The 16,593-nt window shown below is 33.5% G+C and overlaps 1 protein-coding gene and 1 long non-coding RNA gene across 2 annotated transcripts; one reads left to right on the top strand and one right to left on the bottom strand.

Annotated features, from left to right (window-relative positions):
• On the bottom strand, positions 1-11,019 carry LOC148853106 (uncharacterized). The gene is made up of 2 exons (XR_016099105.1): positions 10,262-11,019; positions 1-197 (listed from the first exon to the last, which is right to left on the bottom strand). It is a non-coding gene; the product is annotated as an uncharacterized LOC148853106 (long non-coding RNA).
• Positions 5,765-14,114, top strand: LOC148853105 (guanine nucleotide-binding protein subunit gamma 2-like). The gene is made up of 4 exons (XM_088944181.1): positions 5,765-6,063; positions 13,586-13,638; positions 13,732-13,776; positions 13,893-14,114. Exons 1-4 carry the CDS (start codon positions 5,908-5,910, stop codon positions 13,972-13,974), a joined length of 336 nt encoding a protein of 111 aa, XP_088800307.1. The 5' UTR covers positions 5,765-5,907; the 3' UTR covers positions 13,975-14,114.
• The last annotated feature ends 2,479 nt before the right edge of the window (positions 14,115-16,593 follow it).

Raw genomic sequence — 16,593 nt, 5'->3', positions numbered from 1 at the left:
TATGAAAAATCAATCGATTGGTCTTTCTTTGCTCCTGATGCCTTCTTTCATGCCCTGAACCGAAATACAAGGAATATGAGTCTAATTAAGTGCTAATTAATTATAAAAGACAGAATATTTGGGGATAAAAATGTGATAAATTCTACTTTCATCGTCTCCCTTTGCTCATTTGGAGTTGCTCGTTACATATGTTCAACCTAAAAAGAAAAATAAAGAAAACAAAATTAGAAACAATGTATGATAAAACCAAGAAACCAATAACAAAATGTATGATAAAACCAAGAAACCAAATTGAAATGTGTGGCATTGTCTCATGATCTTCTCTCTCTAAATCAACCACTTCTAACACTATTCTTTCAATTGAACCAATCAACCATGCACAAGCACACCCAGTGTTGATATAGGAAAACTCATAAGTAACAAGAGTAAGTTCACAATCCTATAATCTTCATTAGCAAACATACATGCCTAAAAATATCACTTTGAGGCCAAAAAATGCAAGTTGTAGACTTGCCAAATCATGTTACTCCATCTACATTGAAGAAAGGGTTAGGATCCATAATATGGATGGCCGAATCATGCTATATGGTTGGGCAAAATTTCAAAAAATTTCTTAGGCTGAGAATCGAATTCCCTATGTTTTGAAAAACTGTATTTTTCAAGGTCGGTCTTGCATTGAACTAGACCAGATTTGAAACAAACTAAGAGGGAGACGTATACCTGATACAGATACCACAAATGTAGATCCCAAGGTGGAAGTTCATGCCCAAATCAGTCCTAAACCAGCCTTCACTGAAGATGACATAGTGTATTCCTAAAGTTAGTTTAGCAACACAATTTTTTAGCAAAACTGCAATCCAACTGCTTGGATTTGAACTAGGGAAGGTGAACACTGAATTCCTTTGGATTTCTTATAAAAATAAGAAGAAAACTGATCTCTATTAGTTCCAAAATAGTTGTGGTCTAAATAAGGTTTTTTGGGAGACAAAAGGAAGAAGAGAGGTGTTATAGTCTAATTCGCCCTCTTTTTCTTTTATCTCTTTATGGAGCACTTCTCTTAATCAAATTAGGAGATTATCCAATTCTAATTTGGATCTGGACTCTATTAAGAGATAAGCCTTATCCTCTTAAAAGGATGAATGCTCCATACCCATTTCCAAACCTAGATTCGCCCCATGTCACTTGACAACTTAAGTTGTCATGTGATAGTTTACTTAATCATATTAATTATGGGCCATAGGCCCATCATCTATAAGGTTCACGACCCAAGGGTGTTGCATGGCCAACTTAGGCCTAATTTGTATAGTCTGGGACCCCATGATGACCTCATATGAGTTCACATGGGTTCAGCCCAGCCTTTATGAAAAAACTTGGCCGAATCTACTACTAAACGCAATGAACATCACTATAGGCTCAAAATGAGCCCAACATTTACACTTAAATGATTATTGAATTCAGCTATCCTATAAAGACCCAAGGATAATGGTCTTAAGTAAGATAAAGTCCATCAGGTAATCGACCCTATAATGGTCTCTTATACTTAACTTCTTGGCCCATAATGATCAAACACTACCTGAATAGGAAGGACCTCTCCCATGGCTGCAAGGTGTAGTGCTATACTCTCTGCTTAAATGGATCACAGGAATTAAAACCTTTTGCAAATATTTTTATAAACATATATATATATATATATATATATATATATATATATATATATATATATATATATATATATATATATATATATATTGCAAAACCAAATCTCAAACACAGTTGAAATCCACTATCGACAATTTAGGTTTCCATTAGAGAGAGTGTAAGTTCTATCATTCACTTTGTTCAATAAAGGGGCCGATCCTATTACTATGATCACCCACTCAAGTCAATTTTCAAACTGCCTCAACATACCCAGGTTTTGGCCCCAAATATATCTCATTGATTGGCATATCAGAGACAACTCAATCCAACACCTAGTATAGTACCATAATCAAGTGTAGGGGTTATGTGTAACTTTCTAGTTTTGCCTATCAATCTCCAAGGTTCAGGCATAACTGGAAAATGGTTCGGGTTTAGTGTTTCGACCAAACACACACTGCATGTGCTTTGTGTCTAACCCTAACAGTTGAGACAAGCTGCCCTAACTTCTTTGGCAGCACATTAGTGTTTGCCTTTGTAGGATAAACTCCCCAAGTCTATCAAACACTTGAGAATATTCTAAATTAACACAAGTTTCATAAGTATCCAATTTAAGAGGTAATTTCATAGAAATATACCAATATCAACATGAAACAATAATGTACTTTTATTCATTTACAATAAATGTATTTGTACATCAATCTGATTGGAGCTAAGGACATACACTATCTAATAGTGGTCAATGATACAGCAAAGCAAGCACAGATGTAATAGAAGATATGAGCACATGTGAGAGATAATGGGTCGAAAATGTCTCCTGTTACAAATAAGTCAAATGGATTTGCTAGATAATGCCCCCATTGAAATGCCAATGGCAAAGTGGATATGCTAAAGAGAAGCATTCTAGGAATTGTTCTATTTCATAGAAAAAGAACAATACCTTAATATATCCCATAATAATCATTCTTGTTCATGTGAATGTGTATGACTACCGTAAAGTGCATGGGTACCCAGGGTATAGTAAATATGTTGAGAATCCTAAGTTGGCCATTAAGTCCTAAGGTTGATCCTATGGATATATTCAAATTTCTCTTCTTGAGATTATTCCCATTGACACTGCTCAAAGGCCTAGACTGAGATATCTTCCTTCCTGAGAAATTGTTTCATTTATCTCCTTATTTTGCGCAATCTCATATAGAGAAGGGAAAATCTCCTCAAGAGGTCGACCTCTGCACCATATGTCTTGCCAAAATTTTATCTTTGTGCCGTCTCCAACCATAAACTTGATTCCTCTTTTGAACTCAAGGACTTCTAAATGCCCCTCCACACTGCACAACCATATGATAAATGTCTCTGCTAGTTCTCAATTCATATTACTACCACCATATTTTGCCATTATAGTTCTCCATAGCATTTTAAGTTGTTCATTTCATCTCCATAACCACTTTCAAAGGCAACCATATTAAATTTTCTCATCATCCTCACCCCTAATCCTTTTCGCTTGCTTGATTTTTAGACCTTACTCCAATTAACCAGATGCAATTTAAACAACTCCTTCAGCCTTCCAATAGAAAGCCTCTCATTTTCTTTTCCATTACCTTGGTTGTGCTCAATATAAAGATGGATAGTTATAAAAATGGTCATGCTCAATATAAAGATGGGTAGTTATAAAAAAAGTTATGTACAAAATGTGCATTTTTTTTCTGATAGATAATTGAACACTCAACTCAACAATGCCTCGTTCCAACTATATGGGGTTGGCTAAATGAATTCTATCAATCCCACATTCATTTCACAATTATGAACTTCAAACCATTCCTTATTACTTTGAACCATGCCCTTTTTAGCCTGCCCGTAGCTCTTTTATAGCCTTCAACTAGCAAAAGATCACTCCATCTTACTAGTAATCATAGATGGTCATCTATGGACTTGGCCAATCTACTTCCATCATTTTAATACCATTTGGTATTATTCATTAGATTAGATGCCCAAAAATATTCTTATTTATAATCCTATCTTTTTGTTTTTTCCACTCAACAATCTTAATATTTGAATTAGTAAAAATAATTGATAATAATATAAAATTATCAGTCTTTTGAAAACACATAATAATTCTAAGTAAAGAATCTCTGCCACTAAAATTGGAAATTTCAAGGTATTAAAAATAAAGAAATCAAAACAAAGAATTAACTTTATGTTCATGGATACCTTGGCAAGATTTTCATGAGATGGAAGAGGAACGAAATAAGCTGGTAATAATTGTGTATTGAGATCAAAGATACAGCATAATAGATTTCCATCAGACTAGTACATTGATGAGTTCCAAAATCAAGTTAACTTGTTCTATTTAAGCAAACAAGTTGTCATATATGGACCTTCCAGCATTTCCAATGAAGTTCATGCGCCACTGTTTTGGGTCATCGTAAAAAATATTTCCAAACTGCCCACCTGGAAAATATCGGAATGGTTCTCAGCTGGATTACATTCACCACATAACCAATTTCTTTCTTTTATCTGCTTTCATGACTGCTAGACTAATGAATAAGCGTCCAATGGCACCAATTCCATCTTTTGACACCCAATTGCCAAAAATCCTCTAAGTAAGCATATGCTAGTACAACTTATGTATTAATTCCCCTTAATTATCATAAACAAACTAAAATTTTATTCTTATTGTCGCTGCCAAATATGGAGTCGAGGGTAACAATATAATTTTTAGTGTCTAAGGCTGATGAGTCCAACCTATTGAGAGAAAGAAGATGTTAGAGGCCCCGGGAGTTATCCCAACAGCGGAGACTCCGATGGTCAAATTAGCCGAGGGTTGTAAGGGGTTGGACCAAGCAAGAGACGAGACTTAGAGCTTAAGTTCTACTGTGTGTTTACTTCAATGTAGGAGCCCATTTTTATAGTCGGAGTTGCCTGAGAGTAGTTGGGAGCAGGTGGCGGCGGTTGGCAATGGTTGGTGATGGGTGGCTAGGATATGTCTGGGCGATGCCATGTGTCAGTGTCTGTAGGATGCCCAGGATGCATCCGACCGGGGCCACGTGTCAAGATTTGTGGGTTGGTTGAATATGTCTGGGCTTTGATATGTCTGGGCTTTCTTAGAAAAGCCCGACTCAAGTCCGACCGGGGCCACATGATCAAGGTTGTTTGGTGCGTTGCGTTGAAGCCTTGACTTTGACTGAAGAGATAAGAAAAAAACATATATAATATATTTTTAAGTAATAATAAAAGATCAAATATATATATATATATGCTTTTTTGTTATATGAAAATATATTTTTATTATGTAACACATTATCAAGTCGGACTTGAGTCGGGCTTTTCTGAGAAAGCCCGAGCCCGCATGAAAAAGGTCGGACCCGATATATTAGGCCAGAGTCTGATCCCACGGGCCTGAAATCCTATCCAAGCTCGACTTAGATCGGGCCAAGGTGGGCCGGCTCGTGAAGCTACTCGGCCCATGAACAGGTCTACTAGTGTTGTAGAACTGTTTTCAGCATTGGTCATATTACTCAACATCCAAGATGATGCCACATTGATGCGACATCATTGCACCGCTCACAACAATAAGCTATTTTCTGAGAAAACATCAAATTTAGCATTGCTTCATACCACACTTTCTCGATTTCCAAGGTGCATGTAATCTAAAGCAACTTTCTTTTTATGAAAAAATGGCACCAAATAAGAAGCTGTTATCTGAAGCACCACTTTTTTTGATGTAGTGCCTACGTGGTACTATTTTCTCAAAAAAAAGACATCAATGCCAAACACCGACCAAATCAACATAACAAAAGAAAAAGCTTTCTATACAAAGAAGAACATGCTTTCCATGGTTTTGTTTTGAGAAATCGAGCAGTTTTCTTAGATCATGGGGCCCAATTTTCTTAAAATCACAACAAAAGAAACAGTTATTATATCCCCCTAAATAACAGAACATTTTTTTATTGCTTTTGGGTAAGTGTTCAACTATGGATGGCTGAGACAGTTGCTTGTAGCCGCGCTGAATATATTCTTGAAACAATCTGATGAATAAGGAATTAATTTAGGAATTGACATCTTGTTTAGGATGCAAGTGGTGGGTGGGTGGATGTGGGTCATAACTCATAAGGGATTGGGGTTTTTTAGTCGACAGGTCTCATCCCATTATTGCCTGGTTGTCTTGGGAATTCTTTATCATTTGCCTTGTCGTTTATGACTTTTTATTAATCCTCCCTCCGTCTTTGACCTTTCTTTTCTCTCTCCGTGAAGGAGGTCTTGCCAGGGCCAGCCATGGAGGAAGAACAACCATCATCTTCATCTTCACCGTTGGCGACGGTGGCCAAGAAACCAGACTCACGTCTCCCGGTTGTCCAAGATAGCTATCTGGGAAAGCATCGGATGGCAGCGGCTATAACCCGTTTGGAGCATCAAATTCAGATTATCCAGGTAAGGTTTTCTTTCCCCTTAATTATTATCCCATAATTCCAGTGGCTTCATGTATTCTGTTTTGCTGATTTGGTTTCAGCAAATCCTCCTCATCTTCCTTCTTTTAGTAGAGGGGGACACTCTGGATTGGCAACTTAATTATTAATTTGATTCCTACAATTGGGATCGCCCTGTAAACCATCTTGTGTCGGTGATTTACTCGGTTAGCATCAACCGCTCAAAGTTTCAATATTTTATTATTAAGCTTTTCTCTCATAAGAACACACTGAAAGGTGTTTTCACTAAATTTGACCCACAAATGGAGGTTAACTGGATAATGAATACATGGCTAAAGCCCAACTTTGGTGACGTTTGGTAGCATTACTGCTGTTTTTACATGAAATGGTACCACATCAAGGCATTTTGAGTTTAAATGTGAATTTTCTGTTTGGTTGAGATTTTTTTGGGTTAAAACAGGGGAAAATCTACTATATGAAAAGAGTTTTGACCAATCAAAACCCACCCATGAATTTTGATAAATAATACATAATTCACTACCAAGTCTATGATTCCAATTCATTGGTCAGATGTTTTTCAGATATCATATCCTTTTCATATCATAGTCGAACCCGTTAAAACACAGAAATATTTTCGAGAAATATGCATAAATCAAGGAATGCTTTTGAAGAAACAATCCAATGACTTGGATTTTAGTTGGCGTCCTAAGTACGTAGCATATAGAGATAGATATATTCCAGTGCATTGCATATTTCCAAATATACACCATCGGGAACCCATAAAAATATTCCTATCTCCAATATAAACACTACTTTAATCATGTGGAAAATTCCTTGTTCCTTCTTATGACAATAAAGAGGAAGAAAAAAAGATAACAACCAATGTTTTAAAAAATGACCCAGAAATGGAACCGTTTTGGTCACTGGTTTCTGGGTCAGCGGTCTGACCGTTCGATTTGAATGGATGACCCATTCTAACAGCAAAATTAAAAAAAATTAAAAAAATAAAAACGATAAAAAATCATTGAACGGGTCAACAGTTTGTTGACTTTTTAAAAACTCTACTGTGGTGACAATACTTTTTCATGTTGAACAAGTAATAAGAACATGACAAATCACTCATAGGGTCCTTCCTTGGTCTTAAAGGCTATCTTCCACTCATCACTAGTCCTAATGTGGATCTCATGGTAATTGCTCTTCAAGTCTATCTTGGTGAACATTGTGGCGTAGCTAAGTCGGCCTAACATTTCCTCCGATTGGGGTGTGGGAAATTGATACTTGGTTGTTATCTTGTTTATGGTGCGGTGCCTATACACATTTGTTAGGAACAATCTTTCTAGGGAACACGCAAGGCAGGGACGTCATAGGTAACAAGGTTGGCCTCGATGTGTCTCTCTCGAGCAAATCATTGATTTGTCATTACAACTCTGCATATTCCTAAGGATTGAGTCTGTAATGAGGTTGGTTGGGTAGGGTTGCTCCTAGAACGAGGCCAATTTGGTGTTGGATGTACACAGGGATCACTAGGGCAACCTTTCTAGGGTGGCTCGCTACAAGGGCCAACATTAACCCCTCCCTTTCTTCCTCACTCGTGAACCCCTTGCGAGACATTAGAGTGAACACAATCCCAAAGGTTTTTGGTTGACCTTGTTGGGGCTGCAACAGGATAAGAACATCCTATTTTCCTTGATAATATGTGTTGGTCCTTCCATCATGAATGACACTTATGTTATATTGTCAGGTCTTCCAACAACAAATGATAAGCATCAACTTGTATTACATTACAACAAACCTTGTTAGTGCATGACTTATCTATTAAGAAGATAATCATACATTGCCCCATAACTTTCACTTCAACTCCTTTATTTAACTAGTGAGGTAAGAATGTTGGGAATGCATGCTGGTAGGAAGTCGAAGCTTCTGAGCTGCTTCCTCTAAAACATCATTCTTGCAGCTCTCTCCATCGGTTACAACACTACACACTTTTCCTCCAATGAGACATGTAGATCAAAAGATGTTGGAGTGCATCCAATCCTCCTCTTTCTAGGGTGTCAAAAGACTTCTGCGAATGACTAGATCTTCACTCTAGGTAGTCATCCATGAACTCAACATTCTCCTCTACTTTAATAGAGGGTCATTGTGTTAGGTCTCTACATCATCATGCATGACATGCTTCAATTGCAATTGTTGGTAATGTCTGATCTCATTGCATTTGAAGCATTGGATACTCTTTTACAAGTCTAGCCTTGGCGATCTAAACAGAAAGGTTGCTCCTTAAGTTGGTGGGACTGGATGGGCTTAAGAGGTCATTGAGCCCACAACTTCTCCACTCTTTGCATGACTTCTTGAGTATTAGAGATGGAGTAGATGTGTGAGGTCACTAAAAAAGTTGTTGCCTCAAAGCAAGTTTGAGTCCATTAATATATCTAGTGATTGTGATTTCCTTGGGTTTCTGTAGACTCATGTGGGCCAACAACGAGAGAAAAAGATAACGACAACGAAAGAAAATATTAAAAACTGTTATGACAAGCTTTTATCTTATATTGGGTTGACACTTCTAACCTCTTGGCTAAACAACTTAACTAGCAAACTTACTCCAAAAGATCAAGGAATCTTACATGCATGCGGAAAAATAGTTTGGAGTTCACAAAGTTTATCCAACCTCAAAATTAGCTTGGAAATCTTTCCATCACAAAAAAGGGCCTAAAACAACCTGTCACACATGCAAAATAAAGTCACATTTATAGGTAATTTTTAGGGTAAATTACAGACAACTAATCTATTCCCCAAACTTTTATTTGCAAGAAATACCCACCTTGAACACTCAAATTCCAGTACTTCACTGCTACCCTATTAACAAGCTTGATAATAAAGAAATAAAATTACTAAAATGCCCATTTTTTTTTTTTTACTTTTTGTATTTTTCTATATTTTTATGTATTTTCATCTTTTTCTTTGTTTACAATTTTTTATATTTTTGTTGTATTTTCTACTTTCCTATTGGTTGCTTTTTTCCATTATTGTCTTTTATATATTTTAATTTTTTTTTTATTTCCTCTTTTCTTTGTTATATGTATGTTATGAAATTTTCTATTTTTTTATAGGATACAAGGAATATTCAATAATCGTACCCTCAAATAAGAGGAGTAGGGCTATAATTGGGCTGGATTTGGATTGGATCCAACCAAAATCAAATCTGATTCAATTATTGGACCTTTAAGTCTAAATATGATCCAAGATCTAATATACTGGACTCATATCGGGTTTAGATTTTTATAGTAAATTAATCTAAATCTCCTTTATTGTTTTAAAATAATAAAAAGGGCAAATTTATTAAACTACAATTATGGTTTAGCTAATTGACTAAATCTACCCTTATTGTTTACACAGTACCCCTATTGTTTCTAACAATTGTCTAAAACCTCCCATTGTTATTAATTTTCTATCACACTCCATTAGCATGTGACATCACGTAATTGATTTATTTTTTTCAAAAATTTCAAGAATACCCCTTTTATGGTCAAAAGTGCCCTCTTCCTCTCACCCACCTACTGAGCTCGCTTCCTTTGTGTTCCTCTCAACACTCACCTACCCTTTTACACAAAGGAATTGTAGAGCTCATCTCTCGCTCTCTCCCTCACTCTTGCTCTTGCTCTCACTCGCTAGTATATAAAATTCAAGAAGAAAAATAAAAATTTCCTATCAAAACAACAAATAATCCACGACACTATCTCTAACAGTAGAAATCTACAAATTCATTCCATAAATTGATACTACTAGGGTTCTAGAAAAAACATTCTCAAACTTCATTAACACTTACCACAGGTATACAACTTTTCGACCAAACCCAAGTCATCTTTTCTCAAAACCAAAAATCTAGATGTTTCAAACAAAGACACAACATCTCAAACGTAGAGAATCTAAATTCTAAAGATTAACCACACGAAGAAAATGTAGATCAAGAAACAAAAAAAAAAAAAAAAACAGAGTGCGGAGAAGGGAAATGAAGAAGAAAGTAAAAGAAGTGTTTCCCAGATCGAAAATGTTGGAACTCATCGGATAATAAAGGTTCTCGAAGAACCAAAACTTGAGTTTTAGAGGTTTTTACCAAGACGGTTAGTTGAGACTCAAAGGACGAGTTTCCATCTCTTCCAAGGTTGTTTGTTGCTAGCCAAGATTCAGAGGAAGAGATAAAAACTCACCTGAAATCAGTCAGACCTTATACTTGCTCCCTCAATGACCAGAAACGAAGTTCAATCTTCTAAAAATCGCCTCTTTACTTGAAAGTTCGTCTGCTCTCTCTACTTCGAGTTCAATCTTCAAAAGATCGCCTACACCTTGATCCAACTTTTTCCCTCTCCCATCAGCTGTTCCCTCTTTGATGGTGGAATCCAAGACCCTATTTTTTTCCCTCTCCCACCAGCTTTTTCCATCTTTGATGGTGGAATCCAATCATAGATCAAGAGTCTATTTGGGATGATTTCTTGGGTGCTCTGAAACTCATCTTCTGAATGGAGATATCTATCTTTTGCGAGTGGGGTTATGTAGGTATATAAAGAAAGACTCAAAGGACGAGTTTCCATCTCTTCCAAGGTTGTTTGTTGCTAGCCAAGATTCAGAGGAAGAGATAAAAACTCACCTGAAATCAGTCAGACCTTATACTTGCTCCCTCAATGACCAGAAACGAAGTTCAATCTTCTAAAAATCGCCTCTTTACTTGAAAGTTCGTCTGCTCTCTCTACTTCGAGTTCAATCTTCAAAAGATCGCCTACACCTTGATCCAACTTTTTCCCTCTCCCATCAGCTGTTCCCTCTTTGATGGTGGAATCCAAGACCCTGTTTTTTTCCCTCTCCCACCAGCTTTTTCCATCTTTGATGGTGGAATCCAATCATAGATCAAGAGTCTATTTGGGATGATTTCTTGGGTGCTCTGAAACTCATCTTCTGAATGGAGATATCTATCTTTTGCGAATGGGGTTATGTAGGTATATAAAGAAATTCCCATTTTTGCTATTTCTGCTCTATGACATCCGTCAATGTTGATAGACCAGAAACGATCAACTTGATCTTCGATGGACTAAAGTCCTCTCTCTTTGAGGAAAATTCACGAGCCCATGTTAGGCATTTGCTATTTCTGCTCTATGGCAAGAGAATTTTTGTTCCGGTTCAGCGGTTAGAAGTTGTTGTGGTAACCATTGTAATAACGGAGTTTCTCTTCTCCGACGACAGACGATATTATTTTGAGATACGATTTAACGGAAGGAAAAAATAGACGTTTTGTCATTTTTGTCAAGATTTAACGATGATGACAATTGTCAGAAACAATAAGGCTACTTTAAGACAATATATAAATAGTGAGGATAAAGTTAGTCAATTAGCTAAATCATAAGGGTAGTTTAAGAAATTTTCACTAATAAAAATTAAAAGTAAAGAAATGATTAACTTTTAACTTATACATATATAATAAATTTATATAAATATAAAATATAAAATTTGTTAATTATAAAATTTACATAATAATAATAATATAACTTAATCAAAATTGAATCTTAAACAAATCAGATGGAGACAAATATGCTTTCAATTTGATTTTTTCTGAACAGACAAGTTTTTAAGATTTAAATATAAAATAACAAGATTAGACTTTAGGTGAAGTTTCAAACTTTTGGAATCCATTAATAACCCTAAAGTGGATAGTATTATAAACAGGGAATCCTAATTAAGCTTTAACTCTAGTAATGGAATTCTAATTAGAGTAGGACTCTTATTTGTCCTAAAATGAAGATAAAGGTAGATAAGTTTCTTAATTGAATTATGACTCTTAGAAAGGAATATTACTGTTATTTGTTCTAAGGTGACACCATAATGAGCGAATGATTTCTTTTAGTTGGATTAGGACTCTTGGAAATGTTTCTTTTTTATGCTTCATGGAAAAATTCATTCCATAAAAATTAGGTAAAGTAGACTATATAGGTACAAGTTTAAGAAATTGTAAGAGCTTGTCTTGCCACCTAATGAATAGCAAAGTTACTTAACCGAGGGATGTGACATACTTATGAACAAGGAGAGAGAGAGAGAGAGAGAGAGAGAGAGAGAGAGAGAGAGCTCATTAAGGCTTTGCAATTGGCTAGTGTAAACTTGCCATTTGCCAAGGAGAATAAACTGAATTCTCCAATGGAAATTGAATGATTACTTGAACATCTCCCTCAATGTAAAGTTTAGATAGGCTTAGATCCTAAACAAAGTGAAGGCCTACCAAAAGAACCAAGACTCAACCTCAACAAGAGATGAGATAGGAAATTTCACTATCCAATTATAGCAATCACATTTAAGGTGATCCCTAACAACAAGACCCACACCAGTTGCATTACTTCCTACTGTAGCACCAAAGTTAATCATAATCTACTTGTTAGCCTCAGTTTGGAACAAAAATGTACAATACAAATACATACAAAATATAAGATTTTGCACTCAACATATTTGTATTTGTACTTTTTCCAAACTGAGCCTTAGGGGAACATCGCCAAAGAGTCCAGCCCCTAACATTGGTGGGGTGAGAAGGGTATCACTAAATAGACCTTTAAAAGCAACTTTACATCCAGCTTTCCATAAGTGCCACATGATGATAGCATTCTTTGCCTAAGTAACTCTTATATCTAAGTTGACATTCTAAAAATATTATACTTTAAAAAAGTTATAAGGCTTCTTGTCATATTATAAATAATTCACTTTACAAAATGTTTATAACTAATAAATTTCTTAGAGTTTACTCTTATACTAAACTAATATAGGTCGACATTGAGTATGTGATGGCTATAGAAGAATGGCATATCAAAAAATTACAGTCAAAATTTATAATAGGAAAATAGATATACAATGACAAATTGGGAATAGAAATAAAGCAAATAGTATATAGCAAAAACAAATAGAAAATAGAAAAAATAGATGGCAATCCTCATAGCAAATAAAATTCAAATTCTTATTCCATTAATATTCCTTTACTCTATTTCATTTTATTATATTTGACTCATTATAAATAGAGACAACAAAGTTTGTTTTCCCTTATAATACATTCTACAATTAATTACAAAAAAAATATGTTTTCTTTCAATAAGAACTAATACTATCACTCACTAATACCCCATTAATAAAAGCAACCATAACTTTATTAATTCACATTGAATTTAAAAGAATTTGGGTAAATTATCGAAAAGAAAACATCTTTTCAAGATTTAAATCTCTTAAAATAAATTTTAAACTAATAATTTTATTTTTATTTCGAAAACATTAATGTTCTTTAGATGCCTAGTGAAGATCACTTTGGCTATTAGGGCTTCACACATAAAACCCCAATTTTATAAAAGAACTATAAACTATAGATTAACTTTTTTTCTTCTATTCTTATTCTTAGTATACACAAATATAACAATGGATTTGTATCATTGGGCCAGAGATATCCCTAAAATAAAAAGCAAATGAAAGGATTGTAGATGTCTTCATACATTTTAATAATATTCTTCTTGTAGAAAGAGTTACAAGAGCTTGACACAATGGATCCATCCTCTACTTCTTGTAAAGAGTAAGTACGATGATTATATTTCATTTATATAGTGTTATATCTCTCCCTATCACTTAAACATTAGATTGATTACCTTCCACTTCCTTTATGTAGGGTCATTTCAAGTGTTGAAAATGTACCTGATGCCCTCCTTCCTATGTAAGAATTTTTTGTACTTTCAGGATTAATCTTTATATTATAATTTTTATCCTTTTTATTTTGTTTTTAATTTGTATTAGAAATATTGTAACTTAATCATGTTTTGGTTGACATAGCACAAGAGGTCCGATTGATACTAGTTGGGATCGGTGGTTTCGAGGAACACACAACTCTCGAAGTCATAAACGATGGATTTAAAAGATTAATTTCTTTTATTCTTTATCTATTGTGGAGAATGGTGTTATAATTTTTGAACATCTTTTCTTATGCACATTATTTATTTTATTGTGTTTCAATATCTTTTTAATTTAATAAAAAAATTACACATTATAGCTTTATATTGGTTTCCATCTCTTGCTTATATATGACTTATATGCATACATTTCATTATTTATTTAGTTTTGAGAGAATCTTTTTTTTTGTTGGGAAAGAAGTTATTAATAATAATACATCTTAACATTATGACAATAATAATAATAATAATAATAATAATAATAATAATAATAATAATAATAATAAGAAGAAGAAGAAGGTATTAAGAATGAAAGAAGCTCTAAGAAACTTCTTATATAACACCTTTCTTGGTATGATTTTCATGCTTAACACTTAGAAATTGATTCATCTAGTCTTTATCCATGAAATATACAATCATGTCCTCACTGTTTATTGACTTATAAACTTTTTCATGTTAATTGAAAATTTAACTTATAAACTTTCTCTGAAATAATTATATATAATATATGATATGAAAACTTTAATGAATCTTTTGTAATAAAAGAATTTAACATGGAATTTTACGTTTTGCTAAAATGAATGATCCATATTAAATATTATTTTTCATATTTAAGGGATTCCTTATTAACCACATATACTTTCTTATAATAATGTATTAATCATAAAAAGATATTTGTATTATGACAATCAAGGATTAAAATATCGGTATTAGGTATCATATCGAATAACTTGAATATGGATACAGATACGGATACACTTTGGAAACGCATTGATACAGACGAAAAAGATGGAAACGCATGGATATGCTAGAGAAATACATATGAATTTCATAAATATATTAACCACAATAAATTTAAAATCAAAATGATAAAAAATAGTATATAAATACAAAAAAATATAAATATTAAGGATATATATGAAGAAATACATTACAATTAATGAATCGGGATGCATAATTTTATTTATAGTGCATAAATGCACCTATTATATTTTAATCATTATATCAATTATTTTTTATAAAAATATAATCTTAACGTAAAGTATATCAAATTTGTTAAAATTTCTAAGATGCATATTATATACAAATTCATAGTTTTTAATTACTAAAATAATTATTTCATTACTAATATTTTTATTTATATAAATTTTATAAAATAAAAAAAACCATTTTTTGAAATAAATGTATATTAGTGGATTTAATAGATTCAATTTAAAATTATATTCTTCAATATTTTGTATATAGTGTTTTTATTTTTTTGTAAATGATAAATATTGTTATTACTTATTAATGTAAATTAAAATATTACTTAATAACTAATAAAAGTATATAAAAATTTTAAGATTTATATCATGTGCAAATTTATAAATTTTAAGTATTAAAATAATTATTCTATTATTAATATTCTATTTGAATAAATTTCTTGATATAAAAAATCATCTTTTTTATATAAATGTGGATTTGATACATTATTTACTTATTAGTTTGTAAAATACTATTTTTAAATATATATTTTTTAAATTTTAGTTAGCGTTAAATATAAATGTGTGTTTTGTTTAAATTGCACGTGAATAGAAAAAGTTAATAAAATTTATTTTATTTTACTTTATATCACAAAACGTAATGCGACTTGCTGGTTTCGAAATGCCACAAAATCTATTGCATGTAAGGCAACCCGGGTTTGAATCACCTCATTCACAATTTTTTATAGAGTTCTGAATGAGGCAGCGTGTATGGGTACATATCGACCGATACAATGCGATATAGGTCGATATGCATCCACGAACGACTGACGGGATATGCTTGTATTCGTAGCATATTCCGTATCGTTAATAACCGATACCGATACGATATGCCCCATATCAGACGTATCGTATCAGTATTTAAATCCCTGATGACAATTAAACCTAAGATTACACTACTTATAAGTAATTCAAACTAGCATAAAAGATAGCTTTTAAAAAATATAAACACCATAGATTTAAGAGTTCAACTACAATGCGTTTACAAATATTGAAGCACATTAAATCAAGATTTCAACAAATCATGTTAAAAGCATCAATCATGTTACCCTACTTACCATCAAGATGTAAATAATGTTATAGGTGTCATTCTTTTTTTATGAATGAATAAGTAGTTTTATTAAAGAGAACAAAAAAGAGTACAATAAGCCTTGGAGGAGGCATGAGATGCTACTTCCCCTTTAGGGTGACTATAAACCCAAGTCTTAACAAAAAATAAAATAGAACTATAGATTAGCCCAATACAAAGAAGCCCGAAAAACCCCTTATTTAGCTAGAAAGTTTGCCAAAGCATTTGTACAACTACTAGTATTTCAAACCTTGTTGAGTCTCCAACTCCCACTGGAACCAAGAATAAAGAGGTAATGTTGTTGTCCTTATCCCTCAAAACCCCTTCAGTGCCTAAAGGCCTTGGGTTGCTTTAGCTACTACCATTAAAGTTTAGCTTTACAACCCCTTCTAGAGGAGGTATCCACCTTACTTGTGTCCTAATCTTCTTAGAGACTACAAATGCCATCATTACCCAACCCTTCCAAATAACATCATAGGAATAACCCATAAACA

This window comes from Nelumbo lutea, chromosome 5 (genome assembly GCF_056320005.1).
Source record: "Nelumbo lutea isolate HS-2025 chromosome 5, American lotus-T2T, whole genome shotgun sequence".
Taxonomy (NCBI): Eukaryota; Viridiplantae; Streptophyta; class Magnoliopsida; order Proteales; family Nelumbonaceae; genus Nelumbo; species Nelumbo lutea.
This window is presented reverse-complemented; position numbering and strand designations above follow the sequence as displayed.